Here is a 19,613-nt window from a genome sequence, read left to right as displayed (position 1 = left end):
ATTCTCTGAATCTTGCCTCCTGTTATGGCAGTCTTACCCAAAGAACTGAATTGAGCCTAGTTGCCTTCTGTGGGTCAAGGAGGAAAGATAGGTAGTTCCAGAGTATGATTCACTTGAAATCTCTTTCAGGGAGAACTTCTGGAGCAGACTGTGCTGAAGGCTCTATTGAGTTTTGGGTGGTTTGTCCAGGGGTCTCAGGTGATCATAAACATTATTCTTTGAAAAGGATAATGCCATTACCAACAGGATTCTGATTATTTTTCATGCAAATAATCAAAACAGAAATGATTTATTTTCAGTTTCAGGACCTGATCTATTCCATCACTGCTCACCCCCACCAGGAACCAGCCCATGACTGGGGCTTTGAGCAACCTGGTGTAGTGGAATGTGACCCTGCCCATGGCAGGGGGATTTGGACCTAGGTGACTTCAAGGTCCCTTCCAACTCAAACCATTCTGTGATTCTATGATTCCATGATTCTATGAGCCCAGATTCAACTGCCTGCTGGTTAGTTTTTAGACAAATGGCTTTTCTTTTTTTTCTCATTATCTCTTCATGACTGGAGGAGAGATTTCCCTCTGGTCTGTAAAGGCTGCCTCAGAATTACTCAAGGCTCTCTCAAAAATCCTAATCTATCTTGAATCCTACCCAGAATCTTGACAGTGGCTGTTGATGTGCCTTAACTTCTCCACAGTGTGTTGACAAAAATTGTACTGTAATTTTATTCTATCTCCATCAGCATGTCTGTTGTTGTTCACTTAAACCTTAAGAATCTCAACTATCTGAGGCCAAGATTATCCTTTTTGTTCTGCGTTTGCACTTTGCCAGGTGTAATGAGGTCACAGTCCATTAACAGCACTTCAGAAGTAAGAATACTAAAGCAATTACTCATACAAATAAAAAACTTGTACTTGATACTTTTTTTTTCTGCATATCCTGCTAAAAACTGACCCAAATCTGTCCCATTAAGAATAAAAAGTCTGCTATGTTGCCTTTGATATTTCAGAAGAAAAGTGGGAAAGAACCTATCAAACACTAACCACCAGTGTAGTGCTTTGTTCATGGCCCTTTTTAATTGATGGAGCAGACACATGAGCTTTCAACACAGGAAATGGCATCATCCAGAATTTCATATTATTTTCACATTACACTAAAGAATGGGGTTGGAAGAGGGATAATGATGTTAATTTGTGCTTCATTTATAGCAAATCCACTTTTACATGTTTACCCCTATTCCCCCACAAATCCCCAAACTGGCTTGACAACAGTCTAAAGCTTTCCAGCTTAGAGAAGAGCAATGCAGATGAAAATTTTTCTTTAGCATTCATGTGATGCAGAATCAGAGACTTAGCTGCTTCTGACCTGCCTGTTAAATCCTTTAATAAATATGGATTTAGTGCTAAAATATAAGATCAGGTGAAATTGCTCAGAGCTTCCTGAAAAATGGGTCGGTTCCACTGACCTTCAATATATTAATAGAAAATTTAATACTTAAAAATCTGTCTTAACTGGGATTTTCCCATTTTGAGTTGGCTCATTTGAGGCCATTTCCAGCCTCAGACAGGTTTTTCCAGAAAAGACGCACAGAAGAGAGGCATTGCACAGAGCTAGAAGGCTGAGTTTGGTAAGGAGCTAAGCCTTGTTTTCACAACCTGCTTTAGAAGGCAAGTTATGGGGAATATCTGGGAAAAGCAACAGATATAAAGATATGGATAAAAAACCCCCAGGAGGTGCATGATCAGCATGATTTAGATAACAGTGAAGTGCTAAATACATTCTTCATAATGAAACACATTTTGCAGTGTTATGAAACTCTCATTCCTGTGATTTGATAACTCTGTAGTAACATCAATTCTTTTGCTGTTACTGAAGAAGACATAAAGCACATTAGCTTTTAAAACCATTCTTTTAACCAATGTAATAAGGAAAGGATCAAACTAGGGAGCAAGGGAAAATCTGAAAGGAGACGTCTGGATTTTCTGTCCTTGCCAGTAACAAATCTGTAGCATGAAATCCTCCAAAAACCATCCCAGTTCATTAGCAGCCAGGTTGTGCAAGTTGTGTCCATGTCATTGATTGAGGGGCATATGTTTTTACTTTCAGAGATCATGTCCTAAAAGCAAAGTCTGTATAATTTAATGCCTTTATACAGATAATTTATCTCTTTTTAAAACATACATCAATTATGTAAATATTACTAATGTAGAAATAGTAATTATTATTTATGTCAATAAATGTAAAACCTGTGCTTTTATGAGTGTGATTAAACTTCTGGTACTGAGATGACTGTCCACTCCACTCAAGGGTCTCAATGCATTTTACACAGCTCAGCAAACCGAATATATCTGAAAGGTAACAGCTATTTATTTTCTTTCCATGGATGAGGAAATCAAGATTAAAGGATGCTCTCCAGACACTGAAAATTAATTCATCAGCTTTGTATCATTCCTAATCAGGAAGCACACTGACCTTCAGCAATGGTTTTGAAATGTGACTTTGGACACCTGAATTTTCACCTCCTGAACACAAAGCCCTGAGGAGCATCCTGGAGTGCCTGCACCGGGGAATGCATATCCTGTGTTAAAGAGTGACCCTAACCAGGACACCTGAGTTGGCCTGAATGCTGATTCTTGCCAGGTCTGCAGAAGGAGGACTGAGTACAGGTCTTCAATACATGCACAGAAGGGAAACCTTTGGAGAAGGGTTGGTGAAGATCCCTAATAAAAGAAAGCACCCATCTCTGGCCCTCAACTAAACAAAAGATAACCCCACTTTAGCTTTTTCCTCCATTCTTCTCCTGGTATTTAGTTCTTTGCTTGCATAAACAGTTTTGTGCTTAACTGAAAGGCTTTTGCAAATCCTGTTCTAGGTATCATCTCTCCCTGGAGATTCAGATCAGGAACCTGGGCTGCTCTGAGCTGCCAAACTTGGAGATGAAGTGTCCACAAAGTAGCTCCTCACCAGGTGCCGAGCAGATCGAGGAGATATGTCCATAACTGCTCTCGAACCCACCTTCCATCTCTGAAATGAGTAATGAATGAGTTTGGTATAGTAACATACTATTGTATGTCTGGCCTCCAAGACTGAGCCTCAAACTCTGTAAGCTTACAGCACTGAGCCCAATGGGACTCTTGGAAATTCTTGCTAGAAATAGTAAAGGTAAGAACAGGAGCAGTCACTAGCTAGCCCTGTGCTAACGGAACACAGCTCTTACCCCATCTGTCCAGGTGCACAATGTACACAGGTACAGTTGGGATATCTTTTAAAAAAAAAATCTCACTTCTAAGTGCAATTTCAGCTTGCTTCATATTTGCATAAAAGTCTTCCAGTTCCTGTTTGAAAAGCTGTAACTGTGGGATGAAATTATATTAAACTGGTCTGGTGCCTTTTATCAGCTTCTAGTTTCTGCAGTATTTATACTCTGTTTCATCCTTTCCTTAAATACTAGGGATTGACCATCACATTGTATTTAAAGCATCTTCTCTATGGATGTGATTTACATTTGTACTTGTGTCAATCTTCCATTTATTTATTATTATGAACTTTATTTTAAACTGTCTCTTGCTGTTGAATAGCAGGACATGAAATGCCAGGCATTGTCATGCTTCAGTCTTGGAGCTGAGATTTGTTGAATAAAATAAATATCCCGAAGTGCAGGATTATATTTTTCTCTTTGATGCTTAATTGAAACTCTATGCTTTCTGGGATGTGAGGTAAAGCTTCCCAGAGAAGAAACAATTCCTATGTTAGAATTCCAAATCCTAACAAGGCTTCTTCTCTGGACTAATTTTAATTTCCTCTCTCTGTCCACAAGGAAGAGATAATTTGACAGCAGAAAAGCCTTTTACTCATGCTTACTGTTATTAAAAAGAACTAATTTCTTTTCCAATTCTGTACAGTTTGTTTTTTTTCTAAAATCAATTCAACAGAGCATTTACAAATGTGTGTGCTGAAGTGATCACAAGCTAGATTTGCTTGGGATTCCCTTATTCAGAGCTCATACAGTCCCAACATTGTTTGTTTTTTCTTCAGACAGGATTTTACCAAAGAACTTAGAAATTTCAATTACTCATCTTCTTCAAAAGGAGACAGAACATGTGTGAAACATGCAGAGCTGACATATCCAGAAGTTAGATGTCTGTTTATCCACACAAATGGGATGCAGCAGCAGCTGTTCCAAAAGGTTTGTGTCTGCTGTGCTGTCCATATGCCTCAACACTGGTCTGAAAGGATCACTTTTACAGAAAAGCAGCAGAGCTCTCTCCAAAGCACTTTCGAACTTTCATCTCTCAAGATCATTAGAAAGGTGCTCATTAGTGCAAATTGTGATGATAGTTTTTAGAGTATGAACATCTTGCAACTTGGAAGGGGGCAGAAAGACTATACTAATTCCAGTGCATCCACTTCAGACAGCTTATTAAATCATGGATTTCCAGCCTTCAGTAGACACTGATACACTATATGACAATCACTGGTCTTACATTGGCTTTTTCCTGCTTAGTTTTGATGTTATTCTGTTTTACCCACCCCCAGATTATTTTCCTTATTATTTAAAGTCAGACATTCTGCTCCCCCCGCCATGGGCAGGGACACCTTCCACTAGACCAAGCTGCTCAAAACCTCATCCAATCTGGCCTTGAACACTTTCAGGGATGGGGCATCCACAGCTTCTCTGGGTAACCTATTTCAGTGTCTCAAATATGATTTGATGAAGCTGAACACATCCAATAAACCTTTGAAGAAACTCTGATTATGATGAGCTCCAGATGGGTTGGAGTGTAAGGAAATAGTTACAGGAGCTAACCACCAACAACAGCATGGAATTGACTGAATGGCAGTGGAGAAGCCATGACATGGAACCTATGACAATCCTTGCTGAGCCAAATGAGTGAGGTATGAGACAATAGTCTTGATCCAGCCTTATCAAGATAGATCACAGGCAGAGACCGCACACAAATATCCACCCTGCTGACACTGCAGCAGCATTCTGGTTAAAAGTGGGAACTGTCAGAAGCAGAGGTCCAGACTCACAAATTAAGAGGATGTCTACACAGTCTTTTGTGATTTGGTTACAGAGGGATTGGCTAAATGTACTGAATGACATTTATCTTCAGTTCAAAAGATGCATTACTGCCATAGAGCAATTCTAAGCCTGCAGAAATACATGCTGATTCCTATTGGTTTTATGAGCATGACCTATTCCATGCAGTGATTATAACGTTTCAGGTTCTCAGCTGGCTCGATCAACTGGTTTTATCTCCCAAAGAACCTGAGGAGCCATTTCACATCATGCTTGCAGGACAGTAGTTTTGTGCTCAATGACGGCGGGATTACACTTACTGTGTCAAAGAAGCGACTTAGTACTTTTTTAAAAAGCAGTAACAGATTGTTACAGTAACTGTCCTAACAGACATTCCATTGTAGAAAAGGGACTAAGCTATGACCAGCCCCCATGTTGGCATGATGTAAGTCTAGAAAGTGTAAGGACTCTAAGGCTCCTCCTTTCAAAGGCAAAGTCAGAGAAAAAGCCAAAATTTGGTTATCTGAGACTCAGCGATACAAGTGATAAGTTCTCAGTGATACAAGTAAACGTGCTAATTGTTCAGTCATCCTCAAAACATGCTATTTTCACAGTAGCCTGTTTTAAACATGGAACTTAACATCTTGTTGTGGTGCTGTGAAATTCTTCAAATTAGCCATGTTAACATGAACCCTCCTGAGTCCAGTACATCACTAATGTTTTCAGCCAGAAAAGTCCACACCACAAAGCATAATTAATACAAACAAAAAGAACTTTTGAGCTCATAGTGTGACTGCTGAGGTCACATTTGGAGATAGGGAAGAATGTTGAACTAAAACTGGCATGTTGGGAATTAGCCCTAATTGTTGTAGAAAACAAATAGGGCATGGAATAGTCTACCCATTGTCCTTTGTGGGGGTTCATAAATTTGCACTGATTACTGTTGATATGAGAGACAAGCTCTACTCTTCACAGAATGACCAAGGTCAGTGAGAATCAGGGACTGCTTGTTACACCACTGGACACACACTGTTCTCAGCCTGAGACATGAGCTAATCAGACCAAATGCTTTGTGATCTAATGGTCAGAGCCAGACTGATGATATCATTGCTTCCACTGATTTTGGCCAAGTTTGAAATGACAGCTAGAATGCAAGTCTTCAGGTCCTTCAATCTTCCTTAGTCATTGTAACTGACCAAGACTGCATGGACTGCCGCAAACAGAGAAGTGATTAGAAGCAAGATCCTAAATACATCCTAGAACTGACAGAAGTTTGATGGATCTTCAGTTGGCTAGGGAAATACCCTAAAACAATTTCTCAAATATCAGATTTTAAGTAGGAACCCATACTTGAAAGATAACTTGTACTTTTATCTTAATGGGATTTGTCTCCCTCCCTTCAGTATGTCTTTCATCTGCTGAACACAAAGATATTTGGACTTTTGAAGAATTGGACTTCCCACAAAAATAACTACAGCCCATTTCAGCTATTACTTTTTTTTTCCACCACACCAGAGTCTCCTTATACACATTTTTAATAAACAAAAGGAAAGGGAGTAAAAGGGTATTCAAATGAAAGCCTTCCTGAATACTTTTATTTTAAAGGTTTGGGCTGATTTTAGTCTTTTATTGCGTTTTTAATAAAAAGCTTAGAAGGCTTTAAAGGATAAGTTCATCTTGGCAATGGATAGGCTAAAATCTGTACTCACAATCCCAACTACATAAAAAAATTCATGTTTTGTACAATGATAGTTTTTGTTAACACTGTTGTTTCTCTGGATTCACTAATTCCTTCAAAATCCACAAAGCAGATATCTGCCAGGCAGAGCCAGTGAGAATCTTGTGTAATGCCACTGGGCAGCACATATTTTATTCCCTTAGAGAGAAAAGTGACTTCTCTCGACACAAATAAAATGGGGAAGATCACAAGTTCACAAATCAGAATGTTATGCTTCAGCAAGGCTGAGGATAAAATTCCTGCTGGTACAAAATATTTCCTGGCCTTTAACGACCATTAGAAGACCAAATTAAGGCTTTCGGGATGAGTCTGCAATTTAGGTATTGAGCCAGAACAGATTTTGATGGTATCTTCTGAAGACTAGCTTTGAAGATGCTGTGCTACTAAAATTTCAATTGCCCCAAACTAATGTTTCTCACTACTCTGCAAGGGTAGTGAGACAAACAAGTTACAAGCTGAAGGAAGATCATTCAAGGTGGCCTTTGATTACATAGCTGTGCCTAATAACTTTTTCGTGATTAAGATCTGAAATATACAGATGTTTATCAATTTCTGGTGTTGCATCCTGAGGTTTATTTCTCTTGTTCTTCCTCACATGCTTTAAAGCTAAGAAAAAGACAAATCATCAACTTCATAGGAATTAAAAAGGGCTCTAGTCTGTAGTATGGTACAAGCCTGTACCACATGAGAGCTGAGGTAATATCCATCTTTTAGAGACATTTTTATCCCCAAAGAAAATGATTTTTTAAAGAAGGAATTATATGAACATTTTCTAAGGATGAATTTTTATCTTGGTGGCCTTGGGCATGACATGAATTTAACACCAGATTTTGTTTTCAAAGGTTGACACCAATAAGCCCAAGGAAATCAAATTATATCACACATGTTGCGTTAACCCTGATGCTGTTTGACCGATGGGATATGACATTGTCTGGTAGGATATATGAAAACTGTGTCTCTGTGTGCCTGCATGTGCATGTATGCAAGAGTCTCCTGCACAACTCCTGATGAAAAGAAGACATTGGAAGCTAAAGGTATATTTGCTTTAGCTTTACTCTTTAAAAGTTCATTCTTCATGATCTCTTTGTCTAATAATTAGAATAGAGAAGAGATATCTGTTTCAATGAACTGTACAACTTTGTGGTGGGGTGCTCTCTGAAAGACTTTCACCATTGTTAATTTATACAAATAAAGTGATACTAAAAATTCAATCACTACCATTAACTGATACAGGATCTTAAATCTAATAATTGTTTGCAAATGTCCTTAAATTGATCCATACTCCTGCAAAGTAAACAGCAGCTTTTCCATTTATTTCAATGTGCTGTACAGTAATTTATAAGAATATGGCTTCCCTGCAAGCAGAGACATGGATACACACATCACACTAGTTTTATTTTAAATCCAGTTTCTCAAACTATTGAAAACAGTAAAGTTCATAGAGGACTATTTTACAACTGGTGGGTAAATGCCCAGTCTTCTGCTAGTCCCGTGGCTACCCACACTGCACTTGGAGGCCAGGTTTATCTAGGCATATCTGCCACTATTGTGATCACTCCATGGCAGTCTGAAGCCCCTCCAAACCTGTCTACCTGATCACACAGGCTAAGATGGAGTTTCCTACTGTTTACATTAAATGCCACAGTTCTGTAATTGCCTCTCTCCTAAGGAATCTGTGATCATGATGCCTGCTGAGCCTTTTACAGCTATTTGGCAGAACGAAGGATATCTCAAAAGCTGAGATTGCTCTAAAGTAATACGAAATAGCCAAATAAGAAAGCAGCTGAATCAATGAGGAATCAATTAAGCTCCCTTTTAGGGATTTCAACTTAACTAAGATCTGAATTGACCTCTGCAAAGATTTCTCTTCTTGAGGAAAACTATCCCACTAAATTGGTAATGTCATGGGAAGCCTAAGAGCAGAAGGAGATAGCATGGAACTAATGAATTGAAAATCTTTCTTTTTTCCTGTGCACTAAAGACATAACATTTCTAGCTAGAATAAGTGTGGCCACGATGAGCGCTGAAGTGCTGGAAATCCTAAGGAGATGAATGGTCCGAAATGCTGTTCCTGTCCCAAATGACAGGCACTCTGTGCTTTAGAGTAATGGCCACCTAGCATTAAGGTTCAGGGCACGAAACCCCTATCAAAGAATCATAGAATCATAGTCTTATTTAGGTTGAAAAAGACCTCTAAAACCATTAACACAGCACTGCCAAGCCCACCAATAAGCCATGTCCCCAGGTGCCACATACACATGTCTTAAATCCCTCCAGGGATGGTGACTCCACCGCTTTCCTGGGCCGTCTCTTCCAGTGCTTGACAAACCCTTTCAGTGAAGAAATTTTTCCTAATTTCCAACCTAAGTCTCCCCCAGACAAATTGAGGCCATTTCCTTTTGTCCTGTCCCTTGTTACCTGGAGAAGAGAGCAACTCCCACATGGCTACAACCTCTTTTCAGGTAGTTGTAGAGAGCAATAAGGTCAACCCTGAGCCTTCTTTTCTTTAGGCTGAACACCCACAGCTCCCTCAGCTGCTCCTCATCAGACCTGTGCTCCAGATCCTTCCCCAGCTCTGTTGCCCTTGCCAAACTGGATTGGCCCAGCCAGTTCACTGTTTTCTTTGAGCTAACTGCTTGTAGCATCTGCATTGACCTGGTAGGTAGGATACTCTCCCAAGAAGTGAGAGAGCACGTCCAATGCATTCTCAGATTGAGGAGGCACCTGTTTAAGTGCCACAGAAGTTTAGGAAACTAAGGTACTTTTGCAATAGACAGCTCTAGATGGTAGGATGTCTCAGAAGTTGATAAGTTGTCTGCAACACTGTAGTAAAGCTCAATAATCTGCATTTGCTTAAGGTAAATTTAAATGCCTAAATATCTTTGTGATCATAGACCTTAATAACAAAGTTTGGCAACAAGTCACTGAGAAGGAGCATTTCTTCCCTGCCACAGTGGGGAAAAAAGGGTAGTCATAAAGAAAAAGGCCATATCCTCAAAAAAACATGTTAGCTGCAGAAGTGATGAGAGTAGCTATGAATAGGGTCAAACTACTAGATTTCTTGAGATATGATCATTCAAGCTCAGCCTCAATCTCTAGTCAGGCATTCTCTCTCACTCTTTTCAAAATGTGAAATAAAACATCATAACCTCCTACCTCTTTACTGAGTCCCAGCTTCCAGTTTCTAACTGGTATCATTAAATGTGCAGCCCAGGATTTCATGTCTCCCTTGACAATTTAGGACCACCATATACAAAGTACTATTCCTTCTACTGCTCTTCTCCAGTGTACTTTTAAGGGTCTGAGGTAGAGCCTGGATGTCAACCATGCATAAAGTGAGTTATTACAAATGAGCAATGCAGAAGGAATCCTTATCTGCATGCAGGTCAATCTACAACCACTGTCAACTGCCCAGAAAAAGTCAGTACTTATTACACAGAGAACATAATTTCTATTGCTGCTTCATATATTCAACTTTTCAATGCTTCTAGTGTATATCATGCACGCCAAGATGTCAACTACCAAACAGACAACAGTTTGAAAATCACTGATTTAAATTTGAGGAGAGTGAAGGACAACACCAGCTAACTTAATTCCTTTAATAATGCTTTTGCATCCAAGCATAATACTGTTTTGATGGGCCTGGGATTGTACTGATGCATCACTGAGATCCCTCTGGTAAACGGTGCATTCCCCCAATGCAGATGACATGACTCACCTATTCATTCACTGCAGTCAGCAAATAGGTCTTACGGTAAATGGTGTGTTGCCTCTTAATTAGCTAGAAATACTTGGTCCAGTTTAAATAGGTCAAGAGTGAAACTATACCACCTATTGAGTTCTGTTTCCCATTGTAGCACAGGCCACTTCCTTCTTCCCAATACACTCAGACAATAAGAGGTTAAGAGACCTGCCCCATAATGGCTTCATTAGTTGCCAGCTAGGGCTCATTAAGAGGTGAAGGGAGATAGCCCACCAAAAGCCTGCAATACTGAGGATCTGTGATGGTAGACCCTGGAGAAACTAGGGTCAGTGTTTCCTTAATTACCTTTCTTGTACTAAGCATTGCCTTGGACTTAGCTAGCTGAACTGGGTTATAAAGAGCTTTTTTGTATTTGCTTGTGCAACAGTACTAAGATGCAAAAGGGAAGGGATTGAATTCCCCCATGGAGAATTCAAAATGTCTCTTTTGCTGCTCAGTACAAGTTATCTCCAGGCTTATTTCTGCATGTTTCTCTAAGAGACCTTTTTTTTTAATATTTGGGAATCTATCAGAAAAGTAGTGCATACTGAAGGAGGAGGAATCCTACAAAACTGTCCCTTGCATGAAAGGGTGAAGTATGTTTAAGAAGCATTTTTCCAGACTGAAAAATCTGAGATAGTTTGGCAGCAGCCCTATTTCAAGATATATTGGCAGGGGGTAGACATGTAAAGCAAAAAAAAAGCCCCAAACATATAATTACTTCTTCCTACAATGCAGTTCAGAGTAGGAATCTCTCAAAAGAGATTGAATTACACAGCTTGTCTATGAGGACACAGGCTAAGTGGAATGAAAAAAGATAATATAAACATGAAAGAGAAATCTCTGTAATATTATTATTTTGTGAAAATTGAGAGTTTTACGCAGAAATCTGTTTCTCTAAGATTACCACTAAGAGCAGGTGAAATCTACCTACTTAGCTGAAAGATGGAGTCTAAGGTTCAAAGAGAGTCTAGTGTTTCTTTCCACATCTGACAATCCACAGACTTTCACCTACTGCTTCCATACTGCCCAAAAACCTTCTAAATGAATATAGCATACAGCACTGCAGATAGGTACTAGTCTTGACTTAAAGGTGTTAAGAGCTGGAAAATCCACTGTGCCTCTTCATATTCTGGGTTTTTAGATGATTATGCTGTTCTCAAAGTCTGCCTCTCCATGTAGCTTATGAAAGGGACTGTCCTTGGCACTAGGCCACGTCAGCACAGTCCTATAGATTTCATTGGGACTGAACACAGTCCTAACAGCTTTGCTGAGCTGAGAGTGATCTATGCAAGTCCTTCCTTCTTTCCCTTAATAATTCTTCTGCTCTGTTTGGTCCTGTTTTATACAACAATGAAATCTGACCCCTTTAGTCCCTTCTACAAAACCTCCACCCCACTGGGTTGGGCAATGTGTTGCTACATGTAGTAGCGTCCCTGCTCGCTCTATTTTAATCATTCAAGAAGAGTACCACATATGCTGTAAGTAAATCTGTCTTTCAAATCAAGTCATCAATTCAGTGGAAAGGTCTGGGTTTGAAATGGAAGTTTACAAATCACCTTAACTGTGATTTTAGCTGTGAGGCACAATAACCTCAATGTTACAAGCAGCTTGGTAAGGAAAAAGGTCTTGGAATGATGGTCAAGTTTGTCTCAAATAACCTCATGCTGCCAAAGAAAGTTTGCACTAGATGGATTTATATAAGCAGTATAAGGAATGCTTATAAATCATCTGTACATGACCCCTCAGGTTAACAAAGGGAAAGTGAATTCTGTTTGTGTGTAGAAATAAACATTTTTCCAAATCCATCCCTGCAATCCCCAAACCTCCATACACATTCAGAATAATGACTCAATTATGAACTATGCTACAAAATCTCTAGAAATACACGACTACCTTTCCCCTTATGGTGGCCTTATAAATAAACCCACAGAGTATGGAATTGAAGATGTTAATATGGGGAAAGGAAAAGCCTGGCACTAAATTTATCCTCCTTTCAATACATGATAGTTTCTGTAGCTACCTCTGCAAAAGTTTTGATCAACCTAGTTTCAGCCCTAGGCTGCTTCTGCTTATTCCTCAGTCCAGTCAATTTTATTTTATGACAAGCTTCTAACATCTAACCTAAATGATGATTGTCAAAAAGATTTTTTTTAATATTCTTAGCACCAGTTTATTCAGTTTGCCTCATCCTTGGAAGTTACTCTCTTAAACTACTTGCAAGCAGCTAACCTGATTTTCTTTACTCATGATAGTGATTCCTCAGTGAAAATGTTGTTTACATAATTTTTCTACTATATCCACTCTCCTAATAGCTATTTTTTTGAGGCTGCTTTGCTGAAAACTCCTTTCATTTCATTGCTTATACTGAGCTGCCCTGGATTTTTGGCCTAGTTCCACTCCAGCTGTGTAAGGTATAGAAGCTGTTATTGCTGGAGTCTCTTGTTTGTGAGCACAAAATACAGGACAAAAGCCAAAGGACTAATGTTCCATGGGTTCTGACTATTTAACGTATTCTAGCATTTCTCAGTGTTTCTCTAAAAGCTAATTGCAATTGGAAGAAAAGGTTCCTGAATAGATTTTCTTTAGCCTTCAGTTCACATACCTGATGGAGATCTTGAGCAAGATGCCCATTCAGCAGAGGAATGAAGTTGCAGATTCTAAACCTCTACACAAAACTGCCCATAAAATGTGTCTTCTTGGTAGGTGCTTGTACTATCAAATACTTTTAATCAGTAAACTTATTTTTTACTTGATAGAGGATAGTATTTTATATGAACCTCATGTGGCACTCATCCTCCTCTAGCTGAGCCTAGAAAAGCATGGGCTTTGAATTCAGAAAGGAAAGGAGAACTGACAGATTGCCACCTCTTCCTTCTTGTTTACAGCCACCTAAAGATTATTTAGTCATCTCCTAAAAATCAAAACAGACCCTTTGGTGGCTAGTGGGATTCACCAAGAACTAACACTAGAACAAGCAGTTATATGTAGACCATCAATTACATTCACAGCCATATGATGAACAATAGCAAGCCTAGATGGCTTTAATGCGGTTATTTATTGTATTACTCTATGCTCAGCAATGGAAACAGAATTATTTATGTAGTTGAGCTATGGAATTTCTGCTTCCAGTCATGCCCTGCATGTGCTTGACTAGAACACATTTGTAGCACTTTTTTTGCAGATCTAAGTGCAAGAAGACTTTACAAAGTTTAACTAAAATAAAAACCAAGAGTCAGTCACTGCTGACGTTACCGATTGAGCAATCATGTCCAGTCCAGTTGGGATCGCAGCTGCAGAGTCCAGTATCCGGGAGGAAGGTCCCATGACCAGAGCACTGATCCAGACAAGTAGCTCTCGGGGTTTCACAATTTGTTCCTCCCCAGCCAACAGAGCAGTGACATTCTCCTCGCACGCACACACCTCGTCCTGAGCAGGTAGGATCCATGCAGTCCACTATATGTGAGGAGGAAGAGGAAGCAGACAGACAGCAAGAGCAAATGGGAATTTCAGAAAAAAAAGCCATCAGACTGCCATCTACACAAATGCACTTATATAATAATATATAATATATAATATATAATATATAATATATAATATATAATCTCAAGGTTCCAACCAAAAAGCCCCGCTGTGCACAAAACAGATGCTTCCTCCAAGAAGTCAGTGTCCCTAAAAGGCAGTGAGACCTAAAACACTTAAGTGAAAAACAGAGAAAAATTAATGATGAAATCTACTCTTTTATCCAAGTCTGCACTAATAAATGATCCTTCTGGCAAGAACAGGCTAATATCAATTAAGAATAGCATAAGAATAGTATTCTCTTGTACAATATTGTGCTTCCATTTATTCTGTTAGAGTAACCTAAATTACTATTACTAATGAATTCAAAGCTGAGCCCTAGTTTTCTGAGAGAGAATTTTGTGTAAAGATTCAGCAGAAGCTGACATTCTTATTCAGCAAAATACATGCTTAAATTAAAGAATATGCTTAAATCTATACAGCTTTCACAGAGACTTATATAAATTTCACGTTAAATATATACTTAGACAGTTTTCTGGAGTAAAACAAAATCATGTATTTTTTTATATTGATGTTCTCCTGGTTTTATTTTTGATCAATTAATACTCTTTTTTAAATGTTTGGAATTTACTTCCCCCCCCCAAAGAGTCACTTTCCTAACAAGATAGGAGACTATCCAGTTAGGTATATAGCTATATACACCAAAAGACCAAATGTACTCTTGCCTGATTCCTGAGTTATGTGTTTTTTAGGCAACTGTCAGCTCCTCTGCCCACAGGGGAATTTCACCCAGCAATTGGAAATTTTTAATGCACTAGACACCCTTCCAAAAAAAAACAACTGGAGGAGGTGACTGTCTATTTATATATAAAAGCTGATAGGACAGCCTAGAGAAATTCTTCCCATCTCTTGAAATGGTGTGTGGCAGTGCCCTGGGGATTAGTGACAAGTGTCAGTCTGGCTAAACAGCATAGGGAAAGCTGTCCAACTCCTGGCTCTGATACAGCAGAGCAGAACACGGCCACCGTACACACAGCAGGCTTGTGGTTCAGTTTTTTGCCCCCTGTAAAAGCTAATAAGAATTCCACTGACCTGTTTAAGACACAGAAACCTTAAAAGGAAACACAACAGCTGCTCTGATAGTTCCCTGAATTCTCAAACCCTTCTCAATCTGACAAGTAATGGCTTAGTTATTACTATCCCAAGGCATGGGAGAGAATTTTCTTTTTTGTTTAATTCCTGGAGCTCTGCTCATAGCTGGAACAATCCTCGAAAATTGTAAGAGGCTGGAAAGGATGAGTCTATAAATCTCCTTCACTGTTAGTGAGCTGGGAGCTATGGTGCCAATTTTAGCATGAAACCCTTGAAGCCCTGGCCCTGTTCTTTCTCAGCAGTAATAAGTATGAAAAGGACTAAGGGATGGACTAGCAGCCTCGTCCATTCTCAGCAGATGGTTTGAACATAGGGAACAAAGTTCACAGGCTAACTGACAAGAGGCTACCTCCAGGCAATTAATCATCCCCTCTGAAGGTCAGCTGGGAAAAAGGTGAGTTTTACAGGGGCCTCCATCACAGGAGGCAGACAATCTGCTATCTCAGCTCTAACACAGACGATTATAGGAGGGGAACGTGCATGTCAGAACCCCCCATTTATCATAATCCCAAGGCCATTTTTCATGTTGAAATGAGCCCTTTCAGAAAATGTCACACACAATGGCTACTTAAATCTCAGCCTCCTAGCTGTATCTCTTTAGGTTTTCGGCACCATCGGAAGGGCCCTGGGACAGGATTACGGGCCTCCGCTTTCTTCTTAATCAATTGCTTAGTGGATTTGGAGTACAATGGTATATTTTTAGGGAGTAGTGCTTGACAAATTTAGCTGCTCAGCTCTAGGAGAAGTAGAGGTGGGGAGCTGGGCAGGAGGGCAGAGCTGACAAAATCTAGTATACCTGGAAAAAGAAAAAAAAAAAGCATATGTCTGTGTTGTTGGTTAGAAAATGTCCCAGATGGTAAAATTCCTGGTTGGAAAATGCCCCGTTTATAGTTCAGCCTTGTGCAGAATCTTTGCCAGGGAGATAAATCATGCAGCAAGCAAGGTTAGTGTCTCTTCTACACTTTTCCCCAATATGCTTCATGCTTCATTGGTCACACAAGTTATTAGGCTTATTCGGTGCCCAAAGAGTAACTTCTCATTTTTCACTGCTTAAATTTGCTCCCCTCCTTGTAATGTCTCACTGACTTAGCCCATGCCTTATAAAATATGGGCCAATAAACTAAGGAAGAAAAAAAGAAAAACTCACGTAAGATTGTTGGCTGATGTTTTATAAACATTGCTGAACTTCTATGAGGAAAAAAGAAAAGACAGAAGAAACCCTGGAATGAAAACCCACTATAAACATGGACCAAGCCGTGAAGCTACTAAGAAATAATAAAGAGTAATCAATACCAGATGGTCCTTCTTAGAAGAGAAATTAAAGAGTAAAAGCAATTTAAAAAATAGCATAAATCAACTTTTTTACTAGATCTAAATATATATATATATATATATGTCCTCAAGATTTCCCAAATGGCATATTTCTGAGTTACTTCCCCCCTCACAATACAATACAAATTATGCCTTGAATATCAAAAACATGCATGCTTGGAAAAATACTAAACGGCCCATAAGAAAAACCTTGTTCTCTTTGTTCTTCCTCCTTTTTCAAGTTTTGACCTAGTGGGACTGACACTGTCCCCCACTACAGTGATAACATAGAATAACTGAGTAGTGTCTGGCTTTTCTGCTTTAAATGAGACCAGGGGAAAAAAGGTTCCTGTTAGAAAAAGGGTGAATCTCACTCTGATTTACACACATTAAACACTTCTGGCTGGAGGCAAAATCAGGATCTTTTCATTTCTGTTTATCCAGTAAAGATATGATCTAGTAAATAAGAAGTCTACAGAGAAGCTTTAAAGCTACTTCAGTAGTCACCGTCTTTGGGTTTTGCATGCCCCACAGCTTCACTGAATTGTGCTTTAAGCCAAAATGAAGCTTCCTCAAGAGATGGCTTATTGTTATAAGAGCTGATACCGTCTTCGTCTCTAACATTTACTGACACTGAAGCTATGTCCCACTCCAATATGTTTAACACTTCAAAAGAATTGCCAGATTAGATGCCATTTGAATATCTGAATCCAATCTAGCCTATTTTCATTGTCCGTAAAATAAAGCCATTTCAGATAAATCTGTATCCCTCATAATAAAAACAACCATAAATTAATTCAAGCCATTGTGATTCTTAAACATGTGTCAAATAATGTTTTAAATCTCTCAGTTGGTGAAGAGGCCTTACACATGTACTTGTAGAAGCATAATTTAAGCACACTTATTTATCAAGTCACCTGCACAGAATTTCGAGAATAGTTTTCAAAAGTGTGGTACATTATTCTTTAAATAAGGCACTTTTGGATGTATTTTTATAACTCTCTGAATGATTTATACACTTACAAAACTGTCCACTTTTTCATTTAGCAATAAGAAGCAGTCACAGGCTCAGGAAGATAAAGGTTTATGTTGGCAGGTGAGTTCCTACACAAAGAGATTAAAGATAAGTACTAAAAGGTACCATATTTCTGAGCCATAAATCCAAATGTAAATGAAAAATGTTTGAGGGCTAATGTGAGGAAAAAAGCTATGGAAGAGCCATTAAAATAATATCTGATTTTGAAGCAGAATTTAATTCAAGTCCTGAGCATTTCTAAGCTTTTAAAGCTGACAAGAATCTCGGACTTCCTCTCACATGCCACCATTTTGTGTACGTAAGCAACTGAAATTGGTTGGCATAGCAAGCAGAGAAGAAAGCACTGTAAAATAATTATACGTTTAGATGTGTAAATGGAATCGATGCTTTAATAAGAACATTTGAACATATGATTAAACGTTCTGGTCTTTCAACTAGATGTGTCTATCTGAAACATTTGATGGCTTTTCATCCAATTATTGAACAAATATGATAGCTAACGACGAGTTATGACAACATATCATTTTTATGTTGCATCCATCTATTGTATCTCTAAGGTGCCTATTACTGTTCTGTTTAAGTGCCAGTCCGATTCTGAATTGCCTCCATCCATGCAATTACAGAGCGACAATCAAAGTAAAGGGCTAATTGAATGTATCTTGCAAATACCTTCTTCACAGCTCTCGCCTTTGTATCCTGGGTTGCAGATACAGGTCCCCATGATGCACGTGCCATGGTTATTGCAGGAGACATCAATGCACTGGTTCGTTGGGACATCACACTCTGCTCCCTTCCAGCCACTATGGCACAAGCACCTTCCCTTCATGTACTGCCCATTTCCACTGCACAGCACTGGGCAGGATGCTGGGGACAGACAACAAAAACCACATTAAAACAAAACTGTACATGGCTCTCACTTCAAAAAAGACCACAAGAGTGTGATTTACAGTCTTCATATACAGTCTTCACTGGGGTATGTTCTTCTTTTCTTTGCCAAAACCAATTTTTTTACATGGATGACACACAGCTGTTGACTGTATTCTCTTGTAACAGTGCTCTTGAGTTAGAATATCTCCTCACTTTGTGTCTCTGATACCTTTTTTCACTAACTAAACTCAGTATTTTCTTGTATTCTGATTTTTCAATGTATTGGTGTCTTCTTTCAGCAGCATCACTGACTTTAGATTGCTTATCGCTATCCCTGACCTTCTGCCAGACTTCATACTTTCCTTGACACCCTCTCTGCTGTAGACCTTAGTAGCACACTTTATGGGTTTCAGTTGCTGTGCTCAGAGCCCAGAATGCCACACTGAGACTATTTCCCTGATATAGCTCATATCATACCATCAACTATCGACTTTCTTCCCTGAAAGGCTTGTCAAGCACTGGAAAAGGCTGCCCAAGGAAGTGACTCAGTCACCATCTCTGCTGGAATTTAAAAGACACGCAGATGTGGCATTTGGGGACATGGTTTAGTGGTGGACTTGGCAGTGCTGGGTTAATAGCTGAACTCGATGATAGAGTTTTAGAGGTCTTTTCCAACCTTAACAATTCTATGATTCTGATCGAAGCTCCAGTCCCCTTTTTTTATCACCTCTCTGGACTCCATTCAACATCAGCCACAATGAAAAACTGGCCTCTACTCTTTCCAAGTTCCCTGTAATAAAAGTTCTACAAATCTATCCTCTGTATCAATTTATGGAGGATTTTTAATTGCCCTTGTTTCCAGCAAAGTCAGCTGACTCTCAAGGCCAAGCACATACAGGGTTTCTTCACTGTGATAAAGGGAAGAAGAAGAAGGTGACAAGCTCAAGCTGTGGCATGATGGATCCCAGGATTAAGTGTTTTCAGAGCTAAATTTGGAAAGTGCCAGGCAGTGGGATGGGATGAACTGAAGGATACAGAAACGGCTCCCCAAGGAAGGAGAGTGCATCAAGGACCAGACCCCAGCCTCCATGACCATAGCTTTGATAAGCACCGCTCTCCAAGCTTTCTCCAGGTCCTCTCAGATGATACCTTCTCCCTTTTCCATTTTCCACACCTGCCACCTTATGCTCCTTTTGTTCTCTGCTCTGATTTTTCCAAGGAAGAT

At 39.3% G+C, this 19,613-nt stretch overlaps 1 protein-coding gene across 10 annotated transcripts in view; it reads right to left on the bottom strand.

Annotated features, from left to right (window-relative positions):
- The window catches only part of TENM4 (teneurin transmembrane protein 4), a 603,970-nt gene that overhangs the window by 135,499 nt on the left and 448,858 nt on the right, over positions 1–19,613 (bottom strand). For all 10 annotated transcript variants that reach the window (XM_027677557.1, XM_027677560.1, XM_027677561.1 and 7 more), the window contains 2 exons: positions 18,191–18,385; positions 13,756–13,956 (listed from right to left, as the gene is read on the bottom strand). In XM_027677557.1, the coding sequence (XP_027533358.1) occupies positions 13,756–13,956; positions 18,191–18,385 (396 nt within the window). The remainder of the gene's footprint in view (positions 1–13,755; positions 13,957–18,190; positions 18,386–19,613) is intronic.

The sequence above is a fragment of the Neopelma chrysocephalum genome, unplaced genomic scaffold (assembly GCF_003984885.1).
Source record: "Neopelma chrysocephalum unplaced genomic scaffold, ASM398488v2 Primary Assembly neopelma1_43, whole genome shotgun sequence".
NCBI classification, from domain to species: domain Eukaryota; kingdom Metazoa; phylum Chordata; class Aves; order Passeriformes; family Pipridae; genus Neopelma; species Neopelma chrysocephalum.
The sequence above is the reverse complement of the archived record's forward strand: the minus strand, read 5'-3'. Positions and strand labels throughout refer to the sequence as shown.